Source organism: Mytilus californianus, unplaced genomic scaffold (assembly GCF_021869535.1).
Source record: "Mytilus californianus isolate M0D057914Y unplaced genomic scaffold, xbMytCali1.0.p SCAF_24, whole genome shotgun sequence".
NCBI lineage: Eukaryota > Metazoa > Mollusca > Bivalvia > Mytilida > Mytilidae > Mytilus > Mytilus californianus.
In genome coordinates this window covers 3088625-3116519 of record NW_026262673.1, presented here as the reverse complement: position 1 = coordinate 3116519, position 27895 = coordinate 3088625, and the positions used below count along the sequence as shown (strand labels likewise).

Here is a 27895-nt window from a genome sequence, read left to right as displayed (position 1 = left end):
TAAAACACCAAAAATCAAATCAAATCAAATCTTGTCTAATTGGTAATACCCCCGTTCCTGTCGTATGTTTATTAACTCCTTTTGTGTTTCATTATAAATACCTCCGTTCCTGCCGTATTGTAATTATCTCTTTTCCTGTCTCATTGTAAATACCCCCTTCCATCTCGTTTGGTTAGTAACTCCTGTCTTGTCTCATTGTAAATACCTCCTTTCTTGTCGTGTTGTAATGATCTCTTCTCTTGTATCATTTTAAATATCCCTGCCTTGTCGTGTCGTAAATATCTCTTTTCATGTCTCATTATAAATACCCCCGTTCCTGTCGTATGGTGGGTATCTGCTTTTGTGTTTCATAGTAAATACCCCTGTTCTTTCGTGTTGAAAAATTATCTCTCTTCTTGTATAATTGTTCATACCCCGGCCCCGTTCTTGTAGTATGGTAGGTATTTGCTTTTGTGTCTCATTTTAAATACCCCCTTTCATGTCGTTTTGTAAGAAACTCCTGTCTTGTCTCATTGTAAATAGCCCCTTCTTATCGTGTAGTAATAATCTCTTTTCTTTTCTCATTGTAAATACCCCCGTTCCTGTCGTATGATAAGTGTCTCTGTTTGTGTCTCATTGTTAATACCTCCGTTTCTGTTGTTTGGTTTGTAACTCCTGTCTTGTCTCATTGTAAATACCCCTTTCTTGTCGTTTTGTAATTATCTCCTTTCTTGTCTCATTTTAGAAATCACTGCCTTGTCGTGTTGTAATTATCTGTTTTCTTATCTTATTATAAAAACCCCGTTAATGTCTCACAGTAAATATCCCTGCCCTATCGTGTAGTAAATTATCTCTCTTCTTGTCTAATTGGTAATACACCGTTCCTGTCGTTTGTTTAGTAACTCCTTTTGTGTTTCATTTTAAATACCCCGTTCCTGCCGTATTGTAATTATCTCTATTTCTGTCTCATTGTAAATATTCCCGTTCCTGTCGTATGGTAAGTATCTCTTTTTGTGTCTTATAGTAAATATCCCTGCCCTGTCGTGTTGAAAATTATCTCTCTTCTTGTCTGATTTGTAATACCCCCGTTTCTGTCATATAGTAGGTATCTTCTTTTGTGTTTCATTTTCAATACCCACTATCATGTTGTTTATTAAGTAACTCTTGTCTTGTCTAATTGTAAATACTCCTTTTCTCGTCGTGTTGTAATTGTTTCTTTTCTTGTCTCAATTTAAATATCCCAGAGCTGTCATATTGTAATTTTTTGTTTTCTCCGTTTCTGTTGTTTGATAAGTAACTCCTGTATTATCTTCTTGTAAGTTCCTGCCTTGTCGTGTTATAATTTATGTCCTTTCCTGTCTCATTGTAAATACCCCCGTTCCTGTCTTATGATCAGTTTTTCCTTTTAGGTATCATGGTAAATACGCCATTTTTTTTGTCGTATTGTAATTATCTCTTTTCTTGTCTCATTTTAAATATTCCTGCCTTGTTGTGTTGTAATTATCTCTTTTCATGTCTCATTGATTATAAATACACCCGTTCCTGTCGTATGGTAAGTAACTCTGTTTGTGTCTTATTGTAAATACCTCCGTTTCTGTCGTTTGGTTAGTAAATCCTGTCTTGTCTCCTTCTAAATACCCCCTTTCTTGTCGTCTTGTAATTATCTCTTTTCTTGTCTCATTGTAAATACCCCGTTCCTGTCGTATGGTAAGAAGAATCGATTGTGTCTCATTGTCAATACCCCCTTTTTGTCGTGTTGTAATTATCTCTTTTCTTGTCTAATAGGCAATACCACCGTTCTTGCGTATGGTAGGTATACCCTTTTTTTGTCTCATTTTGAATACCCCCTTTCATGTCGTTTCGAAAAAACTCCTGTCTTGTTTCATTGTAAATACCCCTGTATTCGTCGATTTGTAATTATCTCTTTTCCTGTCTCCTTGTAAATACCCTCGTTCCTGTCTTCTGGTAAATATCGCCTATTGTGTCTCATTTTGAAAAACCCCTTTTAATGCCGTTTAGTAAGTAACACCTGTTGTGTTTCATGAATATCCTGTTCTATGTTTAGAAACTTCTGTATTGTCTAATTGTAAAAACTCGTTTTTTTGTCGTGTTGTAATTATCTCTTTTTTTTTTCATTTTAAATATCCCTGTCTTGTCGTGTTGTAATTATTTCTTTTCATGTCTCATTATAAATACCCCTGTTCCTGTCGTTTGGTTAATAACTTCTGTCGTGTCTCCTTGTAAATATGCCTCCAATGTCGTGTTCTCCTTTCCTGTCTAATTGTAAATACCCCCGTTTCTGTTGTATGGTAAGTATCTCCTATTGTGTCTAATGGTAAATATCCCTGCCCTGTCGTGTTGTAAATTATCCCTCTTCTTGTCTAGTTGGTTATACCCCCGTTCCTGTCCTATAGTAGGTAACTCTTCTTGGGTCTCATATAAAATACCCCTTTTGATGTCGTTTGTTAAGTAACTCCGGTCATGTCTTTTTGTAAATACTCCCGTTCCTGTCGTAATGGTTAATATCTCCTTTTGTGTCTCATTGTCGAGCCTGCGACTTTTGTCGCAGAAAGCTTGACATAGGGATAGTGATGCGGCGGAGGCGGCGGCGGCATTAGCTAACTTCTTAAAAGCTTTATATTTTAGAAGCTAGACGTTTTTGAGTTTTGGTCTTTTTTTCTAATACTATATGCAATAGGTCAACTATAAATAGTGTATGGAAATATTTTATGATGTACTTGCCAGTCTCACAGGTTTTATTTGACCTTGACCTCATTTTCAGGGTTCATTTCTCAGTGTTAAGTTTTTGTGTTTTGGTCTGTTTTTCTTCAACTATAAGCAATAGATCAACTATATTTGATGTATGGAAGGATTGTAAGGTGTATATGTCTGTCTGGCAGGTATCATCTGACCTTGACCTCATTTTCATGGTTCATTGGTCAATGTCAAGTTTTCATGGTTAAGTTTGTTTCTTGGATACTATAAGCAATAGGTCAACTATATTTAATGCCTAAATTGATTGTAAGGTGTACATGTCTGTCTGGCATGGTTCATCTGACCTTGACCTCATTTTCATTGTTCATTGTCAATGTTTAGTTTTCTTGTTTAAGACTGTTTCGTAGAAACAATAAGCAATAGGTCAACTATGTTTGGTTTATTGAATTATTGTTAGGTGTACATGTATTTCTCGTTTGGTTTATCTGACCTTGACCTCATTTTCTTGGATCATGTTAAGTTTATGTGTTATTTGTAGTAAAGCTCTGTATTTAGGACTATCAACATAAAATCAATGGTAAGTAAAGAAGGCCAGACATTTCAGCGTGTGCACTCTTGTTTTAAATACCACCATTATGTCATTTGTCTCCCTGCCCTATCGTGTTGTAAATTATCTCCTTTCTTGTCTCATTGTTAATAACCCCTTTCTTGTCCTGTTGTAATTATCTCTTTTCGTTTCTCATTATAAATATCCCTCTCCTGTCGTGTTCTAATTTATATCCTTTCTTGTCTTATTGTAAATATCCCCGTTCCTGCCGTATGGTAAGTATCTCCTTTTGTGTCTCATTGTAAATACCTCCTTTCTTGTCGTGTTGTAATTATCTTTTTTCTTGTCTCATTGTAAGTAACCCATTCTTGTCGTGTTGTAATTATCTCTTTTTTGTCTCATTGTAAAAGCCCACGTTACCGTCTCATTGTAAAAATCCCTGCCCTATCATGTTGTAAAAATATTTCTCTTCTTGTCTAATTGGTAATACCCCGTCCATGTCGTATGTAACTCCTTTTGCGTTTCATTTTAAATTCCCCCGTTCCTGTCGTATTGTAATGATCTCTTTTCTTGCCTAATGGTAAATACCCCCTTTCTCGTCGTGTTGTAATTATCTTTTTTACTGTCTCATTTTGAATATTCCCGCCTTGTGTTGTAATTATCTCTTTTCTTGTCTCATTGTAAATACCCCCGTTCCTGTCGTATGGTAGGTATCTCCTTTTGTGTCTCATAGTAAATATCCCTGCTCTTTTTTGTTAAAAATTATCTCTCTTCTTGTCTTATTGGTAATACCCACGTTCTTGTCGTATGGTAGGTATCTGCTTTTGTGTCTCATTTTAAATACCCCCTTTCATGTCGTTTGGTAAGTAACTCCTGTCTTGTCTCATTGTAAATACCCCCTTCTTTATGTGTTGTAATTATCTCTTTTCTTGTCTCATTGTAAATACCCCCGTTCCTGTCCTATGGTAAGTATCTCTGTTTGTGTCTCATTGTAAATACCTCCTTTCTGTCGTTTGGTAAGTAACTCCTGTCTTGTCTCCTTCTCAATACTCCCCTCTCGTCGTGTTTACATCTCTTTACCTGTCTAATTGTAAATACCCTCTTCCGGTCGTGTGGTTAGTTTTTCCTTTTTTGTCTCATAGTAAATAACCATCCTCTTTCGTGTTGATAATTGTCTCTCTTCTTGTCTAATTGTTTATACTTCGTTCTTGTCGTATGGTAGGTATCTGCTTTTGTGTCTCATTTTAAATACCCCCTTCTTGTGGGTAGTGTTAGTAACTTCTTTCTTGTCTCATTGAAAATACTCCTATTTCTTGTCGAGTTGTAATGATGTCTTTTTTTGTCTTATTTTAAATATTCCTGCCTTGTAGTGTTGTAATTATCTGTTTTTTCTGTCTCATTTTTAAAACACCCGTTAATGTCTCACAGTTAATATCCCTGCCCTATTGTGTTGTAAATTATCTCTCTTCTTGTCTAATTGGTAATACCCCCGTTCCTGTCGTTTGTTTAGTAAATCCTTTTGAGTTTCATTTTAAATACCCCCGTTCCTGCCGTATTGTAATTATCTCTATTTCTGTCTCATTATAAATATCCCCTTTCATGTCGTTTGGTAAGTAACTCCTGTCTTGTCTCATTGTAAATACCTCCTTTCTTGTCGTGTTGTGATTATCTCTTTTCTTGTGTCATTTGAAATACCCCCGTTCCTGTCGTATGGTAAGTATCTCTGTTTGTGTCTCATTGTAAATACCTCCGTTTCTGTCGTTTGGTTAGTAACTCCTGCCTTGTCTCATTCTAAATACTCCCTTTCTCGTCATGTTGTAATTATCTCTTTTCCTGTCTAATTGTAAATACCCAGTTCCGGTGGTATGTTAAGTATCTCCTTTTGTGTCTCATAGTAAATAACCCTGCTCTTTTGTGTTGAAAATTGTCTCTCTTCTAGTCTAAATCGTAATACCCCCATTCCTGTCGTATGGTAGGTATCTGCTTTTGTGTCTCATTTTAAATACCCCCTTCTTGTCGTGTTGTAATTATCTGTTTTCTTGTCTCATTGTAAATACCCCTGTTAATGTCTCATAGTAAATATCCCTGCCTTATCGTGTTATAAATTATCTCTCTTCTTGTATAATTAGTAATACCCCCGTTCCTGTCGTTTGGCTAGTAACTCTTGTATTGTCTTCTTGTAAATATCTCCCCCCTGTCGTGTTGTAATTTTTCTCCTTTCTCGTCTAATTGTAAATACCTCGTTCCTTTCGTATGGTAAGTATCTCCTTTTGTTTGTCAAAGTAAATATCCCTGTTCTGTCGTGTTGTAAATTATCTCTTTTCTTGGCTCTTTGTAAATATTCCTGCGCTGTCGTGTTGTAATTATCTGTTTTCTTGTCTCATTATAAATACCCCCTGTTAATGTCTCATAGTAAATATCCCTGCCTTATCGTGTTATAAATTATCTCTCTTCTTGTATAATTAGTAATACCCCCGTTCCTGTCGTTTGGCTAGTAACTCTTGTATTGTCTTTTTGTAAATATCTCCCCCCTGTCGTGTTTTTATTTTTCTCCTTTCTCGTCTAATTGTATGGTAAGTATCTCCTTTTGTGTCTCATAGTAAATATCCCTACCCTGTCGAGTTGTAAATTATCACCTGTCTCGACTTATTGTAAATATCCCCGTTCCTGTCGTATGGAAAGTTCCTCCTTTTTTGTCTCATTTTAAACATCCCTGCCTTGTCGTGTTGTAATTATCTGTTTTCTTGTCTCATTGAAAAACCCCCGTTAATGTCTCACAGTAAATATCCCTGCCCTATCGTGTTGTAAATTAGCTCTCTTCTTGTCTTATTGGTAATACACCGTTCCTGTTGTATGTTAAGAAACTCCTTTTGTGTTTCATTTTAAATACCCCCATTCCTGCCGTATTGTAATTATCTCTTTTACTGTCTAATTGTAAATACCCTGTTCCGGTCGTATGGTAAGTATCTCCTTTTGTGTCTCATAGTAAATAACCTTGCTTTTTCGTGTTGTAATTATCTCCTTTCTTGTCTCATTGTAAATACCCCCGTTTCTGTCGTTTGGTTAGTAACTCCTGTCTTGTCTTCTTCTAAATACTCCCTTTCTCGTCGTGTTGTAATTATCTCTTTTCCTGTCTAATTGTAAAAAACCCGTTTCGGTCGTATGGTAAGTATCTCCTTTTGTGTCTCATAGTAAACAACCCTGCTCTTTCGTGTTGAAAGTTGTTTCTCTTCTAGCCTAATTGTTAATACCCCCTTTCATGTTGTTTGGTTAGTAACTCCTGTCTTGTTTCATTGTAAGTATCCCCTTCTTGTCGTGTTGTAATTATCTCTTTTCTTGTCTCATTGTAAATACCCCTGTTAATGTTTCATAGTAAATATCCCTGCCCTATCGTGTTATAAATTATCTATCTTCTTGTATAATTGATAATACCCCCGTTCTTGTCGTTTGGCTAGTAACTCTTGTATTGTCTCCTTGTAAATATCTCCCCCTGTCGTGTTGTTATTTTTCTCCTTTCTCGTCTAATTGTATGGTAAGTATATCCTTTTGTGTCTCATAGTAAATATCCCTACCCTATCGAGTTGTAAATTATCTCCTGTCTTGATTTATTGTAAATATCCCCGTTCCTGTCGTATGGAAAGATCCTCCTTTTTTGTCTCATTTTAAATATCCCTGCCTTGTCGTGTTGTAATTATCTGTTTTCTTGTGTCATTATAAAAACCCCTGTTAATGTCTCACAGTAAATATCCCTGCCCTATCGTTTTGTAAATTATCTCTCCTCATGTCTAATTGGTAATACACCGTTCCTGTCGTATGTTTTGTAACTGCTTTTGTGTTTCATATCAAATACCCCAGTTCCTGCCGTATTGTAATTATCTCTATTTCTGTCTCATTATAAATATCCCCTTTCATGTCGTTTGGTAAGTAACTCATGTTTTGTCTCATTGTAAATACCTCCTTAATTGTTGTGTTGTAATTATCTCTTTTCTTGTGTCATTTGAAATACCCCCGTTCCTGTCGTATGATCAGTATCTCTGTTTGTGTCTCATTGTAAATACCTCCGTTTCTGTCGTTTGGTTAGTAACTCCTGTCTTGTCTCATTCTAAATACTCCCTTTCTCGTCATGTTGTAATTATCTCTTTTCCTGTCTGATTGTAAATACCCAGTTCCGGTGGTATGTTAAGTATCTCCTTTTGTGTCTCATAGTAAATAACCCTGCTCTTTTGTGTTGAAAATTGTCTCTCTTCTAGTCTAATTCGTAATACCCCCATTCCTGTCGTATGGTAGGTATCTGCTTTTGTGTCTCATTTTAAATACCCCCTTCTTGTTGTGTTGTAATTATCTGTTTTCTTGTCTCATTGTAAATACCCCTGTTAATGTCTCACAGTAAATATCCCTGCCCTATCGTGTTATAAATTATCTCTCTTCTTGTCTAATTGGTAATACCCCGTTCCTGTCGTTTGTTTAGTAACTCCTTCATTGTCTCCTTGTAAATATCTCCCCCTGTCGTGTTGTAATTTTTCTCCTTTCTCGTCTAATTGTAAAACCTCGTTTCTTTCGTATGGTAAGTATCTCCTTTTGTGTGTCATAGTAAATATCCTTGTTCTGTCGAGTTGTAAATTATCTCTTTTCTAGCCTCTTTCTTAATATTCCTGCGCTGTCGTGTTGTAATTATCTCCTTTCTTGGCTCATTGTAAATACCTCCGTTTCTGTCGTTTGGTTACTAAATCCTGTATTGTCTCCTAGTAAATACACCACCCTGTCGTGTTGTTATTTTTCTCCTTTTTCGTCTAATTGTAAATACCCCGTTCCTTTCGTATGGTAAGTATCTCTTTTTGTGTCTCATATAGTAAATATCCCTGCCCTGTCGTGTTGTACGTATTGTATATTATCTGTTTTCTTGTCTCATTGTAAAAACCCCCGTTACTGTCTCATTGTGAATTTCCCTGCCCTATCATGTTGTAAAATTAATTCTCTTCTTGTCTAATTTTTAATACCCCCGTTCCTGTCGTATGTAACTCCTTTTGTGTTTCATTTTAAATGCCCCTGTTTGCCGTATTGTAATGATCTCTTTTCTTGTCTCATTGTAAATTCTACCTTTTATTGTTTGGTAAGTTACTCCTGTATTTTCATCTTTTAAAGATCCCTGCCCTGTCGGGTTGTAATTTATGTCCTTTCTTGTCTAATTAAAAATACCCCCGTTTCTGTCGTTTGGTAAGTCTCTCCTGTATTGTCTTATTGTAAATATCCGCGTTTCTGTGTGATGGAAAGCTCCTCCTTTTGAGTCTCATTTTTAATACCCCTTTCATATCGTTTGGTTAATAATTCCCGTGACACAGTCTTGTCTCATTACCCCCCAAGGGTGACTGGGGAATAGAAGTATGGTCACCATTGGTCTTCCTCCGACCGGCAGTAAAACCCTTGCTAAAGTGGGGCGTCCGTTTGGCTGTGCGGGATGTACAAATTTGCAGCCACGTCCGGTCAGAATGGGGACGTTAAATCCGATGCCTCGTGTAAAGAGAGTGCCACGCTCTTTGCACGTTAAGAACCCTTGCAACAACTCTTTGAGGGGTCCGTAGGTGACCTGTTGCAAGGCAAAATTTCTGTCCCTATCCAATATATCCTCATTTCCCGTGGCAGTCTAAATTTATCCGACCTTAATCCTGGAAGCCCCTATTACAGAACCTACCTATTGTATTTATTGTTAACTTGTTCTCGTCCTGAATATGCATGAAATATTTGCCACTGGACGTTAAGCAACCAACAATCAATCAATCAATCTTGTCTCATTGTTAATACCCCTTTCATTCTCGTGTTGTAATTATCTCTTTTCCTGTCTTTTTGTAAATACTCCTGCGCTGTCGTGTTGTAATTATCTCGTTTCTTGTCTCATTGTAAATACCTCCGTTTCTGTCGTTTGGTTAGTAGCTCCTGTATTGTCTCCTTGAAAATATCTCTCTCCTGTTGTGTTGTTATTTTTCTCCTTTCTTCTCTAATTGAAAATATCCTTGTTCCTCTCGTATGGTAAGTATCTCCTTTTTTGTCTCATAGTAAATATCCCTTCCCTGTCGTGTTGTAAATAGTAAAATCACAAAAATACTTAACTGTCATATTCGTATAATTATCTCCTGTCTTGTCTTATTGTAAATATTCCGGTTCCTGTCGTATGGAAAGTTCATCCTTTTGAGTCTCATTTTAAATACCCCTGCCTTGTCGTTTGGTTAGTAACTTCTGTCTTGTGTCATTGTAAATACACTTTTTTCTTGTCGTGTTGTAGTTATGTCTTTTTTTTGTCTCATTGTAAATATCCCTGCCATATCGTTTTGTAAATTATCTCTCTTCTGGTCCTATTTATAATACCCCCGTTCCTGTCGTATGTTTAGTAACTCCTTGTGTTTCATTTTAAAAACCCCGTTCTTGCCGTATTGTAATTATCTCTTTTCCTATCTCATTGTAAATATCCCCTTTCATGTCGTTTGATTAGTAAGTCCTGTCTTGTCTCATTGTAAATACTCCCTTTCTTGTTGTGTTGTAATTACCTCTTTTCTTGTCTCATTGTAAATAACCCCTTTCTCGTCATGTTGTAATTATCGCTTTTCCTATCTCATTTTAAATTTCCCTGCATTGTCGTTTGGTTTATAACTCATGTCTTGTCTTATTGTAAATACCCCTTTTCTTGTCTAATTGTAAATACCCCCGTTCCTGTTGTTTGGTTAGTAACTCCCGTCTTGTTTCATAATAAATAACCTTCCCCTGTCGTGTTGTAATTTTTCTCCTTTATTGTTTAATTGTAAATACCACCGTTCCTGTCGTATGGCATGTATCTCTTTTTGTGTCTCACAGTAAATACCCCCTGCTCTGTCGTGTTAAAAATTATCTCTCTTCTTGACTAATTGTTAATACCCCTATTCCTGTCGTATGGTAGGTATCTCATTTTAAATACCCCCATTCATTTCGTTAGGTAAGTAACTCCTGTCTTGTCTCATTGTAAATACTCCTTTTTGTTTTGTAATTATCTATTTTCTTGTCTCAGTTTAAATATCCCTGCCTTGTCGTGTAGCAATTTTTCTCCTTGTCTAATTTTAAATACCCCCTTCCTGTTGTATGTTAAGTGTTTCTTTTTGTGTCTCATTGTGAATACCACCTCTCCTGTTGTATGTTTGATTACTCCTGTTTTGTCTCATTGTAAATACCCCCTTTCATGTCGTTTGGTAGGTAACTCCTGGCTTGTGTCTTTGTAAATACCCCCTTTCATGTCGTTTGGTAGGTAACTCCTGTTTTGTCTCATTGTAAATACCCCTTTTCTTGTCTTGATGTAATTATCTTTTTTTCTCGTCTCATTTTAAAGATCCCGGCCTTGTCGTGTGATGTCTCATTGTAAATATCCCCGTTCCTGTTTAATGGTAAGTATCTTCTTTTGTGTTTCATTTTAAAACCCCTTTTCATGTTGTTTGGTACATTGTAGGTACCTCCTGTCATATCTCATTGTAAATACCCTTGTTCCTGTCGTATGGTAGGTATCTCTTTTTGTGTCATTGTAAATATACTTTTTCTTGTCTAATTGTAAATGCCCTTGCCTTGTCGTGTTGTAAATACCCCCTCTTCTTTTCTTGTCGTGTTGTAATTATGTCTTTACTTTTCTCATTTTAACCCTTGTCTTGTCGTGTCTCACAGTAAATACCCCCTGCTCTGTCGTGTTAAAAATTATCTCTCTTCTTGACTAATTGTTAATACCCCTATTCCTGTCGTATGGTAGGTATCTCATTTTAAATACCCCCATTCATTTCGTTAGGTAAGTAACTCCTGTCTTGTCTCATTGTAAATACTCCTTTTTGTTTTGTAATTATCTATTTTCTTGTCTCAGTTTAAATATCCCTGCCTTGTCGTGTAGCAATTTTTCTCCTTGTCTAATTTTAAATACCCCCTTCCTGTTGTATTTTAAGTGTTTCTTTTTGTGTCTCATTGTGAATACCACCTCTCCTGTTGTATGTTTGATTACTCCTGTTTTGTCTCATTGTAAATACCCCCTTTCATGTCGTTTGGTAGGTAACTCCTGGCTTGTGTCTTTGTAAATACCCCCTTTCATGTCGTTTGGTAGGTAACTCCTGTTTTGTCTCATTGTAAATACCCCTTTTCTTGTCTTGATGTAATTATCTTTTTTTCTCGTCTCATTTTAAAGATCCCGGCCTTGTCGTGTGATGTCTCATTGTAAATATCCCCGTTCCTGTTTAATGGTAAGTATCTTCTTTTGTGTTTCATTTTAAAACCCCTTTTCATGTTGTTTGGTACATTGTAGGTACCTCCTGTCATATCTCATTGTAAATACCCTTGTTCCTGTCGTATGGTAGGTATCTCTTTTTGTGTCATTGTAAATATACTTTTTCTTGTCTAATTGTAAATGCCCTTGCCTTGTCGTGTTGTAAATACCCCCTCTTCTTTTCTTGTCGTGTTGTAATTATGTCTTTACTTTTCTCATTTTAACCCTTGTCTTGTCGTGTTCTAATTATCTCTTTTTTTGTCTCCTTGTAAGCATCCCTCCCATATCGTGTTATAATTTATGTCCTTTCTTGTTCAATTTTAATTACCCTCCGTTCCTGTTGTATGGTAAGTATCTCCTTTTGTGTCTCATAGTTAATATCTGCCCTTTCGTGCTGCTAATTATCTCCATTCTTGTCTTATTGGTTAAACCCCGTTCCTGCCGTATGGTAGGTATCTCCTTTTGTGTCTCAGTAACTCCTAGCATGTCTCTTTGTAAATATATCTACCCTGTCGTGTTTTATATTTTATCTCCTTTCTTGACTCATTGTAAGTGGTGTATCTCCTTTCTTGACTCATTGTAAGTGTTGTATCTCCTTTCTTGTCTCATTGTAAGTGTTGTATATCCTTTCCTGACTCATTGTAAGTGTTGTATCTCCTTTCTTGTCTCATTGTAAGAGTTGTATCTCCTTTCTTGTCTCATTGTAAGTGTTGTATCTCCTTTCTTGTCTCATTGTAAGTGTTGTATCTCCTTTCTTGTCTCATTGTTAGTGTTGTATCTCCTTTCTTGTCTCATTGTAAGTGCTCTATCTCCTTTCTTGTCTCATTGTTAGTGTTGTATCTCCTTTCTTGACTCATTGTTAGTGTTGTATCTCCTTTCTTGACACATTGTAAGTGTTGTATCTCCTTTCTTGTCTCATTGTTAGTGTTGTATCTCCTTTCTTGTCTCATTGTAAGTGCTCTATCTCCTTTCTTGTCTCATTGTTAGTGTTGTATCTCCTTTCTTGACTCATTGTTAGTGTTGTATCTCCTTTCTTGACTCATTGTAAGTGTTGTATCTCCTTTCTTGTCTCATAGTAAGTGTTGTATCTCCTTTCTTGTCTCATTGTAAGTGTTGTTTTTTTCCTTTCTTGTCTCATTGTAAGTGTTGTATCTCCTTTTTTGTCCCACTGTAAGTGTTGTGTCTCCTTTCTTGTCTCATTGTAAGTGTTGTATCTCCTTTCTTGTCTCATTGTAAGTGTTGTATTTCCTTTCTTGTCTCATTGTAAATGTTGTATCTCCTTTCTTGTCTCATTGTAAGTGCTCTATCTCCTTTCTTGTCTCATTGTTAGTGTTGTATCTCCTTTCTTGACTCATTGTTAGTGTTGTATCTCCTTTCTTGACACATTGTAAGTGTTGTATCTCCTTTCTTGTCTCATTGTTAGTGTTGTATCTCCTTTCTTGTCTCATTGTAAGTGCTCTATCTCCTTTCTTGTCTCATTGTTAGTGTTGTATCTCCTTTCTTGACTCTTTGTTAGTGTTGTATCTCCTTTCTTGACTCATTGTAAGTGTTGTATCTCCTTTCTTGTCTCATAGTAAGTGTTGTATCTCCTTTCTTGTCTCATTGTAAGTGTTGGTTTTTTTTCCTTTCTTGTCTCATTGTAAGTGTTGGTTTTTTTTCCTTTCTTGTCTCATTGTAAGTGTTGTATCTCCTTTTTTGTCCCACTGTAAGTGTTGTGTCTCCTTTCTTGTCTCATTGTAAGTGTTGTATCTCCTTTCTTGTCTCATTGTAAGTGTTGTATTTCCTTTTTTGTCTCATTGTAAGTGTTGTATCTCCTTTCTTGACTCATTGTAAGTGTTGTATCTCCTTTCTTGTCTCATAGTAAGTGTTGTATCTCCTTTCTTGTCTCATTGTAAGTTTTGTTTTTTTTCCTTTCTTGTCTCATTGTAAGTGTTGTATCTCCTTTTTTGTCCCACTGTAAGTGTTGTGTCTCCTTTCTTGTCTCATTGTAAGTGTTGTATCTCCTTTCTTGTCTCATTGTAAGTGTTGTATTTCTTTCTTGTCTCATTGTAAATGTTGTATCTCCTTTCTTGTCTCATTGTAAGTGATCTATCTCCTTTCTTGACTCATTGTTAATGTTGTATCTCCTTTCTTGACACATTGTAAGTGTTGTATCTCCTTTCTTGTCTCATTGTTAGTGTTGTATCTCCTTTCTTGTCTCATTGTAAGTGCTCTATCTCCTTTCTTGTCTCATTGTTAGTGTTGTATCTCCTTTCTTGACTCATTGTTAGTGTTGTATCTCCTTTCTTGACTCATTGTAAGTGTTGTATCTCCTTTCTTGTCTCATAGTAAGTGTTGTATCTCCTTTCTTGTCCCACTGTAAGTGTTGTGTCTCCTTTCTTGTCTCATTGTAAGTGTTGTATCTCCTTTTTTGTCCCACTGTAAGTGTTGTGTCTCCTTTCTTGTCTCATTGTAAATGTTGTATCTCCTTTCTTGTCTCATTGTAAGTGTTTTATCTCCTTTCTTGACTCATTGTAAGTGTTGTATCTCCTTTCTTGACTAATTAAAATCCGTTCTTGTTGTTATTTGTCTCCTCCCTTGTATTATTGTAAATATCTCTCCTGTCGTATTTTTGTTTATCTCCTTTTTTGTCTCATTATAAATACCCCTTGTCCGTACTTGTTGTTATTATCTCTTTTCTTGTCTCATTTTAAAAATCCTTGCCTTATCGTGTTGTAAATACCCCCTCTCCCTTTTATATGTTTGAGATATTAAATGGTCACAAATGATGAGATGTATATCGACAAAAGTCCACAAGATCAGAAATTTCCACTGTTCGGTAGGTTATGATAGGTTCTCAAATATTAATCCAGCCAATGTCATTCCTTACAGAATCAATGTGTTGCATCTTTATTAAACTGTCGACTTGTCAAAGACAGTATAATCACTTGCTTACATGGGTATAAACTTTCCCAGTCAATCAATAAATCTCGTACTTGGTAACTATACTGTATGTTTTTTTTTGTCATTGTTGGTCGTACGGTGACCTATAGGTGCTTACGTCTACAACCACTTGGATTCTGGTGTATAGTTGTCTCATTGGTATTCAGATCACATCTTATTGTTTTTTTTATATATATATATACAGTGATAGTTGTTATTGATATGCAGTGTATATTATTGTTGTTTATATGCAGTGTATATTATTGTTGTTTATATGCAGTGTATATTATTGCTCTTTTTATGCAGTGTATATATTTTAGACTGTGGAGAACCAGAAAATACTGATATGAGCAATATATTTCCACGTATTCACGAAGACCATCATACTCTTACTAAAGCAGATATTTTCTTAGCGAGGGCTACTAAATACGGTAATTCCATATGTTATCTTAGCGAGGGCTACTAAATACGGTAATTCCATATATTATCTTAGCGAGAGCTACTAAATACGGTAATTTCATATATTATCTTAGCGAGGGCTACTAAATACGGTAATTCCACATATTATCTTAGCGAGGGCTACTGAATACGGTAATTTCATATATCATCTTAGCGAGGGCTACTAAAAACGGTAATTCCATATATCATCTTAGCGAGGAGCGAGAGCTACTAAATACGGCAATTACACATATAATCTTAGCGAGGGCTACTAAATACGGTAGTTCCTTATATTATCTTAGCGAGGCCTACTAAATACGGTAATTCCATATATTATCTTAGCGAGAGGTACTAAATACGGTAATTCCATATATTATCTTAGCGAGAGGTACTTAATACGGTAATTCCATATATTATCTTAGCGAGGGCTACTAAATACGGTAATTCCATATATTATCTTAGCGAGAGGTACTAAATACGGTAATTCCATATATTATCTTAGCGAGGGCTAATAAATACGGTAATTCCATATATCATTTTAGCGAGGGCTAATAAATACGGTAATTCCATATATCATCTTAGCGAGGAGCGAGACCTACTAAATACGGCAATTCCACATATTATCTTAGCGAGGGCTACTAAATACGGTAGTTCCTTATATCATCTTAGCGAGGGCTACTAAATACGGTAGTTCCTTATATTATCTTAGCGAGAGGTACTAAATACGGTAATTCCATATATTATCTTAGCGAGGGCTACTAAATACGGTAATTCCTTATATTATCTTAGCGAGTGTTACTAAATACGGTAATTCCTTATATTATCTTAGCGAGGGCTACTAAATACGGTTATTTCACATATTGTCTTAGCGAGGAGCGAGAGCTACCAAATACGGCAATTCCACATATATTATCTTAGCGAGAGCAACTAAATACGGTAATTCCCAATATTATTTTAGCAAGGGCTACTAAATACGGTAATTCAATATATTATCTTAGCGAGGGCTACTAAATACGGTAATACCATATATCATCTTAGCGAGGGCTACTAAATTCGGCAATTCTACATATTATCTTAGCTAGCTACTAAATACGGTAATTCCTTATCTTATCTTAGCGAGGGCTACTAAATACGGTAATTCCTTATATTATCTTAGCGAGGGTTACTAAATACGGTAATTCCTTATATTATCTTAGCGAGGGCTAATAAATACGGTAATTCCATATATTATCTTAGCGAGGGCTAATAAATACGGTAATTCCATATATTATCTTAGCGAGGAGCGAGAGCTATTTAATACGGCAATTCCACATGTTATCTTAGCGAGGGCTACTAAATACGGTAATTCCACATATTGTCTTAGCGAGGAGCGAGAGCTACTAAATACGGCAATTCCACATATTATCTTAGCGAGGGCTACTAAATACGGTAATTCCATATATAATCTTAGCGAGGGCTATTTAATACGGTAATTCCACATATTATCTTAGCGAGGGCTACTTATTACGGTAATTCCACATATTATCTTAGGGAGGCTTCTAAATACGGTAATTCTATATTTCATCTTAGCGAGACAATTAAATACGGTAATTCCCAATATTATCTTAGCGACGGCTACTAAATACGGTAATTCCATATATTATCTTAGCGAGGGCTACTAAATACGGTAATTCCATATATTATCTTAGCGAGAGGTACTTAATACGGTAATTCCATATATTATCTTAGCGAGGGCTACTAAATACGGTAATTCCATATATTATCTTAGCGAGAGGTACTTAATACGGTAATTCCATATATTATCTTAGCGAGGGCTACTAAATACGGTAACTTCATATATTATCTTAGCGAGAGGTACTAAATACGGTAATTCCACATATTATCTTAGCGAGAGGTGCTAAATATGGTAATTTCATATATTATCTTAGCGAGAGGTACTAAATATGGTCATTTCATATATTATCTTAGCGAGGCTACTAAATACGGTAATTTCATATGTTATCTTAGCGAGGGTTACTAAATACGGTAATTTCATATATTATCTTAGCGAGAGCTACTAAATACGGTAATTTCATATATTATCTTAGCGAGAGCTACTAAATACGGCAATTTTATATATTATCTGTAAAAAATATATGTTTTATTCTCATTTACCACACTTCGAAAGACAGATTTAATTTTACTTTCGTCGTTTTCACTTTTAGTTGATTGTTCAAAATTTTGTTTTCAGGATAATAAACGAAGAACCCCTCTTTTAAATTGATTGAAATTTTAAATTGAATGTTTTTGAACAAATTTATGATCTCTCAGTTTCTGCGATAGGGTATTTGTGATCACTATCTAGATCACTTGTTTAGTAATTGTAGGAAATATTCTTATCTTCGATGAGTTATTTGTTTGATTCCATTCAAATTGATAAATATGATCATTAATAATTACTATATGTGTTTGATTGATGCGAAAATATCCATGATATATATAGATGAATTGTTTGATTTCAGACCCCATCGTTTCTAATACGGAATCCAAGGGTTTCTGGTTCATCCAAGCGTTTGTACACATAATGAAGTACCATGCACATCACAATCATCTGTTAGATATAATGACAAAGGTAAACATTGTCAAGTATTTTACAAAATTTTCATAATTTTATCCGAAACGAAATATTTGAATGTATACATAAATGTGACATAAAAGAGAGAACATTTAGTTTGAAACAACACGGACATTTAAAATGTAATACATGTATCACTTCACATACACGGAAAACATATCAAAAGCAAACCCGAGTAAACTGAAAACCGTAACGAGAGTATTCTCCATGAGAAAAGACAAAACAAAGTGGACTCGCTGAATAATTTTAAAATTACGCTGTGGAATTACTTGTGATACAAAAAATTTACATCATTGAGCATTATAAATTTCACTTTTAAATAAAAAATACAAACAATGCTGGGAATGAATGATGAACTTGATAGTTATTTCCCCCAAAGGGCACAATATTAGTTTCTATGGATCAAGCAAAAGAGTGTGATAGTTTGGATGTCCTATTGATTTGTTTTAAAGGGCAATGCAACTTAACGTTTTATTCATTTACTTTCTTTCAAATACTTTTTTTCTGAAAATGGTGGAAGTGCTAAGATATAGTTTTGTATCCCAACTTTTGAGAATGGAAGGGATGATAATTCTCCCCTTCTTTTTACCACGTATGTGTACGTTATAAACTTTAGGGTTTAATAGAAGAACAGAAGATCTGGCATAATTGCCTATGAGACAACTATCCACCAGAGACCAAATGATAACGAGAACATTTTATATATTTGATCATACTTGTAAACAAACAAACGAACCTATATTGTGTATTTCTTAAACTAACTCATTGTTTTACAATAGCCCATGAATTTTCACAAACCTTTTCTTAAACAATGTTTTATTTTATTAGGTGAATGGATTAGCACAAGAAGATGATCAACTTGTTGACAGTATGAATACATTGACTAGACCCTTATACTTCTTCCCAGACTAGATCCTTATACTTCTTCCCAGACTAATGTATATTGACTATGGAGAATTTGTCAAATGGAATGAATGTTGTCATTTTCTATGTATATTTTAGTAGATAAGCTGAACAATTGTGAAATGTATATTTATTTTATCATTGTTTTGACTTGTAGACTATATAATTATGTTTTCAAATTAATTAGATTTTTTTTGCTGTTTTGTGTTATTAATCAACAGATGTCTGAATCAAAGAAATGTTTCTTTTTTGTTTTGTTTCACCCAGAAGGAAATTTACCCAAAGGAACTTATTTTAAACAAATCAAATATAAACGGTAATAGCTGTCCTTTCCTAGATTTACATATTTCAGTTTTACACCAAAATGTACGATAAAGGGGACGACTTTTCGTTCCCTATTGTTATTTTCCTTTTTTGGATGGTGATGTGCCTTTGGTACCACCTTACGGTGTTTATATATCCCAAGTCATTCGCTATGACCGTGTTTATATATCCCAAGTCGTTCGCTATGACCGTGTTTGAAGTGACGTTTTGGATTTCAATGAACGCAATCTATGCCATTTCAGCACGTGCACTTTTGTTGTATTAGTTGTTATTGGCTTTGAACTAGCTGTCAGTAACTACGAGTACTCTCAGATCTGTACTTAGTACAGACTTTATAGCTGACTATGCGGTATGGGCTTTGCTCATTGTTGAAGGCCGTACTGTGACCGATAGTTGTTAATTTCTGTGTCGTATATAGTCTCTTGTGGAGAGTTATCTCATTGGCAATCATACCACATCTTCTTATTTTTATATTTAGTGTCTTTTTTGTTGTGTGGAGGGGGCCTCGGTGGCCAAGTGGTCTAAGTAGTTCTACTACTGTAATCACTAGCCAGTCAACACTGCTCGTGCTGGTGCACTCGACTCCAATCTTAATTGACTAGGATTTTCAGTTTTCCTATCGAAGGTCGGTGGTTTTCTCCTGGCACTCCGGCTTCCTCCACCAATAAAAACTGGCCGCCACGAAATAGCCCAAATGTGGCGCTTAAAAGTGGCGTTTAAACTCCAACAATCAATCAATTAATCAATTTTGTTGTGTGGATGTATAAATACCCTGTCACGTCCGGTCCGTTTTTTTTTTTTTGTAAGCTGTTTTTTTCTGCTTTTTATCGATCTAATGAGTTTGGCTCTTTTCAACTGATTTTTATAGTTTGTTTATATGCTGTACTGTTACACCACTGTCCTAGGTTAGGGCAGGGTTTGTCGCCAGCAAACTAGTATAACCCAACTGTCCCAAGTAATCATACTACATCTTATTTTTATATGAATAGACAAACAACAGTATAAAACGCTACACTTAACACTAAAGTAATACCATCAACACACGGATTGAACTCAGAATCTCCGGATAGGTCACAAATTATTTCCTGAAAAATAATTTGTTGAATCATTTGATTTGTCATAATTGGTGACATGGTCTCATTCTTTAATCTTGTCAAACCCTTACACTTTAACTTCACTGTTCTTGACACAAGCAAAAGGGGATGTAGGTGTACGTCAATGAGACAGCAACCCAACAACAAAATTAACTAGTAACGGTAACGGTTCCAATTCTACTGCCACAGATGCGCATTTCGATAAGTAATCATGCCTGTTTAACGGTGGCCAGAAATCATGCCCGAGGCCAAATCTATTACAAACATTGGATAGCTGATAGAAACGAAAAGGACCAAAATGTGTAGCCACGACGGGGAATACGAGCTCTGAAGTAATAGAGCAACACACAGTCTCAACAATAGTGTCTATACTCTTATTGTTAAAGCTCCAATTCATCCCATACTGTTCCTACCCACTTATTATTGTGTTGAAACACGGTGGATACGATCATGCAGAGTTGTTGTCATATGGCACGAATTTTCTTTTGTGTTTTTCTTTGTATTCTTCATTACTGAAATGCAACAGGTCGTTAACTGTCTCGGTTTACCAAATTATGTCTAAAATAAAATGATCAATGATAGAACTGAGTCCCATATTTGTATTATTTATTTTAGATTTGAACAGAACGTCTATTTATTTCCTTTTTTAATCACCGATGGCGATTAAATATTACAATACTTCTACTGAAGACAAATGATCCATAGATAGAATATGTTATTTTCAAAAACTGAAATTGAAGCAGTCATGTTAGAGAAATAAGATTTTATGAGATATATGTAACCATTAACGACAATGATACAACATGCACCGTCCACGAATGCAACTTTACATGATGTCTCCTAATTCTCCTTATGCATTTTCAATAAAACAAACAGGAAATTGAAATAATTTTGTTCTTGAAAATAAAAAATCACATTAACCGAATATTTGTTAGATATTTTGCTAAAAGAATGATCTATGTTTATATTAAGTAAAACAAACATCATAAAAAGTAAAATCACAAAAATACTGAACTACGAGGAAAATTCAAAAAGGAAAGTCCCATATCAAATGGCAAAATAAAAAAAAAACGAAACGCATCAAACGAATGGATAACAACTGTCATATTCCTGACTTGGTACAGGCATTTTCTTATATAGAAAATGGTGGATTAAACCTGGTTTTATAGCTAGCTAAACCTCTCACTTGTATGACAGTCGCATCAAATTATAAAATATCATTTTACAAAAGATCACGACAGCTTTTACAAGAGCAAAAGAACAAAACAAAAAACAGGAAAACTTGTTCATTACCTGCTTTACTCAATCGTTTAGTCTAAAAAGGTCAAACATAACTCCGGTTAAGTCCATTATTTATTTATCATCATTAGGTAAATTAATATAGTATAAAACAGAATACAAATGAATATACTCTGTATTGAAATCCATTAAATTTGCGGAGCTACTATGATCACTTTCTGTGTTCGGATTGACATTATTAAATGGCAAGGTCTTGGTCGCCTGGTATTCGTCAAAAGAAGGGTCCCGTGGTTTGACTACATTGAACGTTTTAGTCTTTGCCTGCTGGTATTAGTCAAATGAAGGGTCCCGTGGTTTGACTACATTGAACGTTTTAGTTTTGGCCTGCTCAACACCAAACATTCTTCGTAACATAAAACCTCTTCTTTTGTCTTTAATTTCTTTAAGGCGGAGGAAAAGATGCAACACGAGACCAAAGGCTATACAAGCAATGATAGTATTGAGAACGAAGAATACATAGCTTATGATATCTAAAACAGTTATACACTTTCCACCACTCGCAAAACCTGGAAAACAAAAAACATATGTTAAATACAAGTTAACATAAATCTTCCATAATCAACAAGTATACATACAAGTTAGTACAAATAGTTCTTATTTAAATGTCACTCCAGATTAAAAATGTGTTTAAATCACGACCTTTGCATTACAGAGACTTTATCACGTGATTTATTGTTTGATTGATATTGATTGGAGGTTGTTTAACATGTTTAAGGTCTAGCGGAAAATTGATTGGTGGTTATTTAAGGTCTAGCGGAAAATTGATTGGTGGTTGTTTAAGGTCTAGCGAAAAATTGATGGGTGGTTGTTTAAGGTCTAGCGGAGAATCGATGTGTGGTCTCTTTTGTCGTGTAGCTATGTGGCAAATTTATATCGAACAATACACATGTAAATAGAAAAAGTGAAAGCATTTTCCGAATGGTCATGATGGTTTAAACTTTCAATTGAATGTCAACTATAAATCTCTGCACGCTAAAGGACTTTTTCAATAGTCTTCGTAGTGGTCGGTTAGAATGAAAAACAATCTGATTTAATCCAATATACCATTGTTTTAAAAAGGCATTCCAAGCCTCACGTCCTATACATAGGCCAACGATCTACAAATTCATTTTAATTTCACTTTGTTCTCATCCTGAATATTAAATTACATATTACATAATAGCACAGCACGAAACATGAACACAAAGATGCATGTACGATATGTCGAGCACAAACACAAATGTCTATACGAAAAATATCATAATAACTGACATCTGACACGTTTAACACAATTGTGAAATGGACACACTATATAAAGGACAGGAAGGAAATATAAACAAGGACAGAAAAGTCGTTCTGTTTGAAATATAAACAATAAAAGAAGGAACGAACGAAACAATACCACTTTTCTTAGTATGAACAAAATATTTCATTTTTTGTTTATACCCCATTACTATCACTATGGGATTAACGCTGATTTATTTATAAAAGAAAATTCTGGAATACTGACCTGTTTGACCTGCACAAACATCATAACTTATACAGTTCGTGGCATAATAAACAGCTCCTCTCTGATCTGTAAAACGAAATCAAATGGCCGTTAATGTAAACATCCTCAAGAGATAAAAGTATACATGTAATATTTTAAACTGACAAGATCTACTCTTTTATTAAACCACTGCACGTATGAACATTCCTTATCATTATTTACTTTTAAACGTACAATGGTCCTTCTCTTTCTTGAAGTCCTACCTAAAGTCAGTGTTTTTAAACGTGTACTTTTAGAGAGATACAGTGCATATTTCCGTGATATACATGTTCCACAAAATCCGGGCATTATATTGTGACAGAAACCTACTTGGGTAACAATGCCATGTCTAGTCACTTTATGTACTAATATCATATTTTGATTCTATTAAACAGGTCTTAAAATTACAGTGAAACTTCAAGAACAAATCAAGTTCTTTTAAAAAAAGACAAACTGTACATAGCCTTTTTGGAATACAAATTTAAAGCTATGTTGATAAAGCAGTGTATAAAGATAAGAAAATGTTAATTATAACTTACTTGCATAATTCGCAGGCGAAGTACAAACTATATCTCCTTCCAAAGTGATGTTATTGTTGATGACATAAGGGATAAACCCGAGAGAGCTGCATGCACATGCCCAAGGGATTCCGTATATCCGAACGTATTGTAAAGAACTTGACTGGAGAAACAAATTGTCTGGGATACTAGTTAAGTCATTGTAACTTATAGATAAATTAGTAAGTTTCAGGTTGTTATAAAATGTATCAGTGCGAAGGGAGCTCAGGTGAATATTATCCAGTATAATTGTTGATGCATTGCTCTGAGTGAAGAGACCACCGTATGGCAAAGAACCGCCAATAATTTCAGTGTTCCGAAGTATAAATTCCCCTTTGGGTGTGACAGCAGACGCCATTTTGTTAACATTTAATCCATAGAAAGTGTCTGCGACCATAGCGTCCATTGATCCACCCTCAATGATTAACGAATTAAGCTCACCAAAATGTGCGAATACTTGCGCGGGAAGCGAAATAATGTCACAATCCTGTATAATCAGTTCTTCAACCCATCCAAAATCTTGAAATGCATCTTTTACCATCATGAGAAAGCCATTAGCGACACACATAATATGTAAAGATGGCGGGAATCTAACATCAAATAATGCAGTATTGATCGCACTAAAGCCACTAAACACGGGTCCATTTGGAGCCGACGCTGCAAGCTCTCCGGACATGTCTTTGATCAGAAGTCTCTGTGGCTGCACCGTAAACTGTGAATAATCTAAAGGTAACACCCATAATCGGCTGTCGCAGGAATATAACAGGTTGTCTGTACTGTACGTACATCCGGTCGGATTAGACAGTGTGAAAGGTACAAATATCAAAATCAAAATGCATCGGAGAACCATATCTCTTAAATCATCCCAAAAAATATCAACAAAAGGCTGGATGTGTCTTCTTGATATTATTATGATGACGCCATTTTAATTTGTTCTTAATGTAATGTAACCAAAATATAATCGATTAATATTTAATCTTGTAATCGAAATAAATCATATATTGTAATCTTAAAAAAGGATTATGATATTTCAAATGTAAGGCAAACCTCTTATAAGGGTCAATTTTAGGTGTGCTTTATTTTAAAGTTAAATGTTATACATGTATGTCGTTACATTATAGGGACAAACATCTGATTTCTACCTTGATGTCTTAGTGATATTTTGGTAAGGGAACGACCATTTTACTATAAAAAGAGGGAGGAGAGGTGGTTGAATTTTTTTTTTCGTACTACGCAAGCATCAAATTATCTTCTTTTTTGTTAATGCATGGCAAACATCTTTTGAAGAACGTAACATTAAGCTTGATGACAAAACTCTCAATCAAAATATTTTTTTTTCAAAGTTGGGGATAAGAATACCCCCGAGCTGAATCTTCGTTCCCTAACTTGAGTAGCTGTTACATCATTCTACAATTTATTTAGACTGAGTCTAGAGGGTAGGGAATGATTTCTTTTTTATTCACATTTACAAAATTGAGGATTTAAATGGCATAAACTATTTCGATCTATACAAACTATATCATGAGTCAGAATCTAATATTTTCGATTTCCAACCATTTTTATTTTGGCTTTCAAAACACAATACATGAAAATGATTGAGGTCGGATACTTTTGCTCATTTTACCCCCACCCCTTTTTGAACAAAATGCTATATCGCCAATGATGAGTTGTTGGTTATTAAAACAATGCAATACGCCTGTTCCTGCACTGACTTATAACCATTTCAATAGTAATAATTTCATTTATATAATGGTGTAGTCCATAAGACAGAATATACCGTAAATATGATTAAAATATTCACTATATCGGACTCGAACTTCTTTTAAACTGAGTTTTACTGTGCGTATTGCTGTGTGTTTGTTTATTCTACATTGGCTAGAGGTATAGGGGAGGGTTGAGATATCACAAAACATGTTTAACCCCGCCGCATTTTTGCGCCTGTCCCAATTCAGGAGCCTCTGGCCTTTGTTAGTCTTGTTTGTTTTTTTATTTTAGTTCATTTATATGTTTTTGAGTTTAGTATGACGTCCATTTTTACTGAACTAGTTCATTTTTGTTTAGGGGCCAGCGGAAGCCCGCCTACGGGTGCGGGATTTTCTCGCTGTGTTGAAGACCCATTGGTGGCCTTGGGCTGTTTTCTGCTCTTTGGTCGGGTTGTTGTCTCTTTGACACATTCCTCATTTCCATTCTCAATTTTACTATTGATAGTTTAAGTTCTTTAAATATCCATCTGCAAAATCTTGTATCCGGTAAAGAATCGAACATTGCAAAAAACATTTGACGGTCCATGTAATTTGTTTAAGATTCCCTCCCTAACTCCGATAAAACGGAGCATTTTTGTAAGTTTATTTTAAATAATAGTTCATCATAACTTTAGTGACTTTGTACTGCCAGCTTTCGAGCATTTCGTTGCATGAGTTTGGCCGAGTGGTTTAAGTAGTTAAAAAACTGTACATGAATAAATAGCCTGTCAACACTGAGGTTGTCAGTCCTGCACGTGCGCTCGACACCAATCTTAATTGCCTAAGATTGTCAGTTTACCAACCGAAGGCCGGTTGTATTCTGGGCACTCCGGCTTACTCCATCAATAAAAACTGTCCACCACAAAATAACATAATAGTGCTTAAAAAAGTGATAAACACCAATCAATCAATCTATCAATCAATCAATCTTATATAACTGAGACAAGATCATCATACATTAGAATAGAAAATAATGTAGGCGATAAAATGCATCCATGCTGTTTTTTACTTTTTTTTTGTTTAAATGTCTTTTTGATCGAGTTCAGCTATTTCAATTGATATTTAAGGAATGACTGTAATAGTTTTTCTGTCTATGAAGAAGTAACCTCAAAAATGTGCACGTGGTGCACACTGAATAACCTACGTAGCGGGTTATTTAAAAGTGTGCACCACGTTTTTGAGGTTATTTCGAATAGACAGAAAAAATATTAGTCATTCCTTATAATTTAATTCTAAATTCAATTTTTAAGGAGTAAATTTTGAAACAAAAGTTGGTGACGTCACGGTCACATGCCAAAATTCTGTCTATGAGCTGATAGACAAACAACTTTCAGCCAATCAGAAGACGTGTTACATCCAAATTTAAATTATTTTATAGTACATCTTTTTATGTTGTAATGTTACACTACTGTCTCGGGTTAGGGTGAAGGTTGGCGCCTGTTAAAACGTTTAGACCCGTTGCATTTAAGTTAGGAGCCTGTTGTTTCTCGTTTCTCGTTTCTCGTTTTTTGTATAGATTAGACCGGTGATTTTCCTTTTTGAATTGTTTTACGCCAGTCTTTGTGGGGCCCTTTATAGCTTGCTGTTCGGTGTGAGCCAATGCTCCGTGTTGAAGGCCGTACTTTGACCTATAATTTTTTTAACTTTTTATACATTGTGACTTGGATGGAGAGTTGTCTCATTGGCATTGATACCACTTCTTATTTATAGTTTGTATTTGTCTTGTCATGTCTTAATATCGTTTCTTTGTGTCATTTTGGAGAACTTGGTATTGTAAGCAAATCTTTTATATTCTATGATAAACGTATTCAGACTATACTGTCTAACATCGTAATAATTAAGAGCTTAGCATGTCGAAAAGACATTTGTTTTGTTGAAGACCGTATGTTGGAATGTGCATGTCTCTAGTTTTGTTGTTTGCTTTCTTTGCTGTCTCCTATTCATATTACTAGTCCAATATCCATAATCACTGCAAATGAACCAGGGATAACATCCCGCTTAGGATAAGAAATACATAAATACATAAAAGTTTTAACAGAATTAAAATCGAAATAAACAAAAACAGAGTAAAATAGATAGAGGTCAGTTTTACCTCAAGAAGTTTAAACCTTAGATCAAGTTTAATAAACATATTATTAATCGGAAATTTAAATTTGCTTTACTGGAGCATTACCTAATATATAAGTGCTGTAAAAATGAAACTGACGGTTGATAATCTAGTTGTAGCTACATTGCATTGGAAAATATGCATGCAATTTTCCTGGAATGGTCTCTTGAGATTTCCTGTTATTCTTGTCGTTGAATTAATATTTCATTAATATATAAACCCATATCTCTTTTCATTCATAACTTCACGACATGAGCCGCGACCAAAAGTTAGCCGCAACCAAAACACTTTTGGTCGCGAAAAACATATAGTACCCGGAACCATCAGATCCAGAATTGCCAAATAGAACATTTTAAACCCCTGAAGTCAACCTACCTTCAATTACTTAAGAAAATTTATAATATGTAAAGACCAGTTCTTACACGGACCTTTATTAAACTGTCGGTGAAAAGGGATGAAAATAATGTATTTCATGTAACTAATGGTGCCTAAAGACTTATGTACAGTTTGTTCAATTCCCAAGAAGTTCTGTAATGTTCCCTCGAAATACAAGGGAATTGCGGGTATACAGAATGCTACGCATAATGATCAAAATCCGTTTTTTTTCTTTTTTTTCCAGAAAGGGTATGATTGGCAAGATGAAAGAGAGTTGATACGACCATATTAATTTTTGCAACAACTCTGAAGTTTTATGTAATTCATAGATATATATTTTATTATTTGCACATTATGTGTTAATGAAACTTGTAAACTTTTGTTCAGTGACAACTATCACTTTCTTCACGGGTTTCTAAATCTGTTTCGCTGCTTTGGTATTCACTTTCGTCTAGATCATCGTCGTCTTTCGAGTATTCACTTTCGTCTAGATCATTGTCGTCTCTCGAGTATTC

General features: G+C 35.1%; 2 protein-coding genes across 4 annotated transcripts in view; one reads left to right on the top strand and one right to left on the bottom strand.

Annotated features, from left to right (window-relative positions):
- LOC127732430 (caspase-3-like) overlaps positions 1-18575 on the top strand; it is a 29548-nt gene extending 10973 nt beyond the window's left edge. For 2 of the 3 annotated variants that reach the window (XM_052241468.1, XM_052241467.1), the window contains exons 7-9: positions 14741-14851; positions 17360-17469; positions 18301-18575. In XM_052241468.1, the coding sequence (XP_052097428.1) occupies positions 14741-14851; positions 17360-17469; positions 18301-18384 (305 nt within the window). In that variant the 3' untranslated portion in view covers positions 18385-18575. Of the gene's footprint in view, positions 1-14740; positions 14892-17359; positions 17470-18300 lie in introns of all 3 variants that reach the window. The other variant, XR_007996254.1, reaches the window with a different exon arrangement.
- A 2508-nt stretch (positions 18576-21083) lies between these two features.
- Positions 21084-23932, bottom strand: LOC127732431 (leucine-rich repeat-containing protein 70-like). The gene is made up of 3 exons (XM_052241469.1): positions 23139-23932; positions 22582-22647; positions 21084-21598 (listed from the first exon to the last, which is right to left on the bottom strand). The coding sequence occupies exons 1-3, from the start codon at positions 23830-23832 to the stop codon at positions 21363-21365; spliced, it is 996 nt and encodes a 331-aa protein (XP_052097429.1). The 5' UTR covers positions 23833-23932; the 3' UTR covers positions 21084-21362.
- Positions 23933-27895: the final 3963 nt, after the last annotated feature.

Bases quoted from the DNA above. Each gene is read 5' to 3' on its own strand.
- LOC127732431 (XM_052241469.1), bottom strand. From the start codon at position 23,832: ATGTCCGGAGAGCTTGCAGCGTCGGCTCCAAATGGACCCGTGTTTAGT. The intron at 22,648-23,138 runs GTAAGTTATAAT...TTCGTTTTACAG, and splicing joins TTCGCCTGCGAATTATGCAA to ATCAGAGAGGAGCTGTTTAT. The intron at 21,599-22,581 runs GTCAGTATTCCA...TTTGTTTTCCAG, and splicing joins TGTTTGTGCAGGTCAAACAG to GTTTTGCGAGTGGTGGAAAG.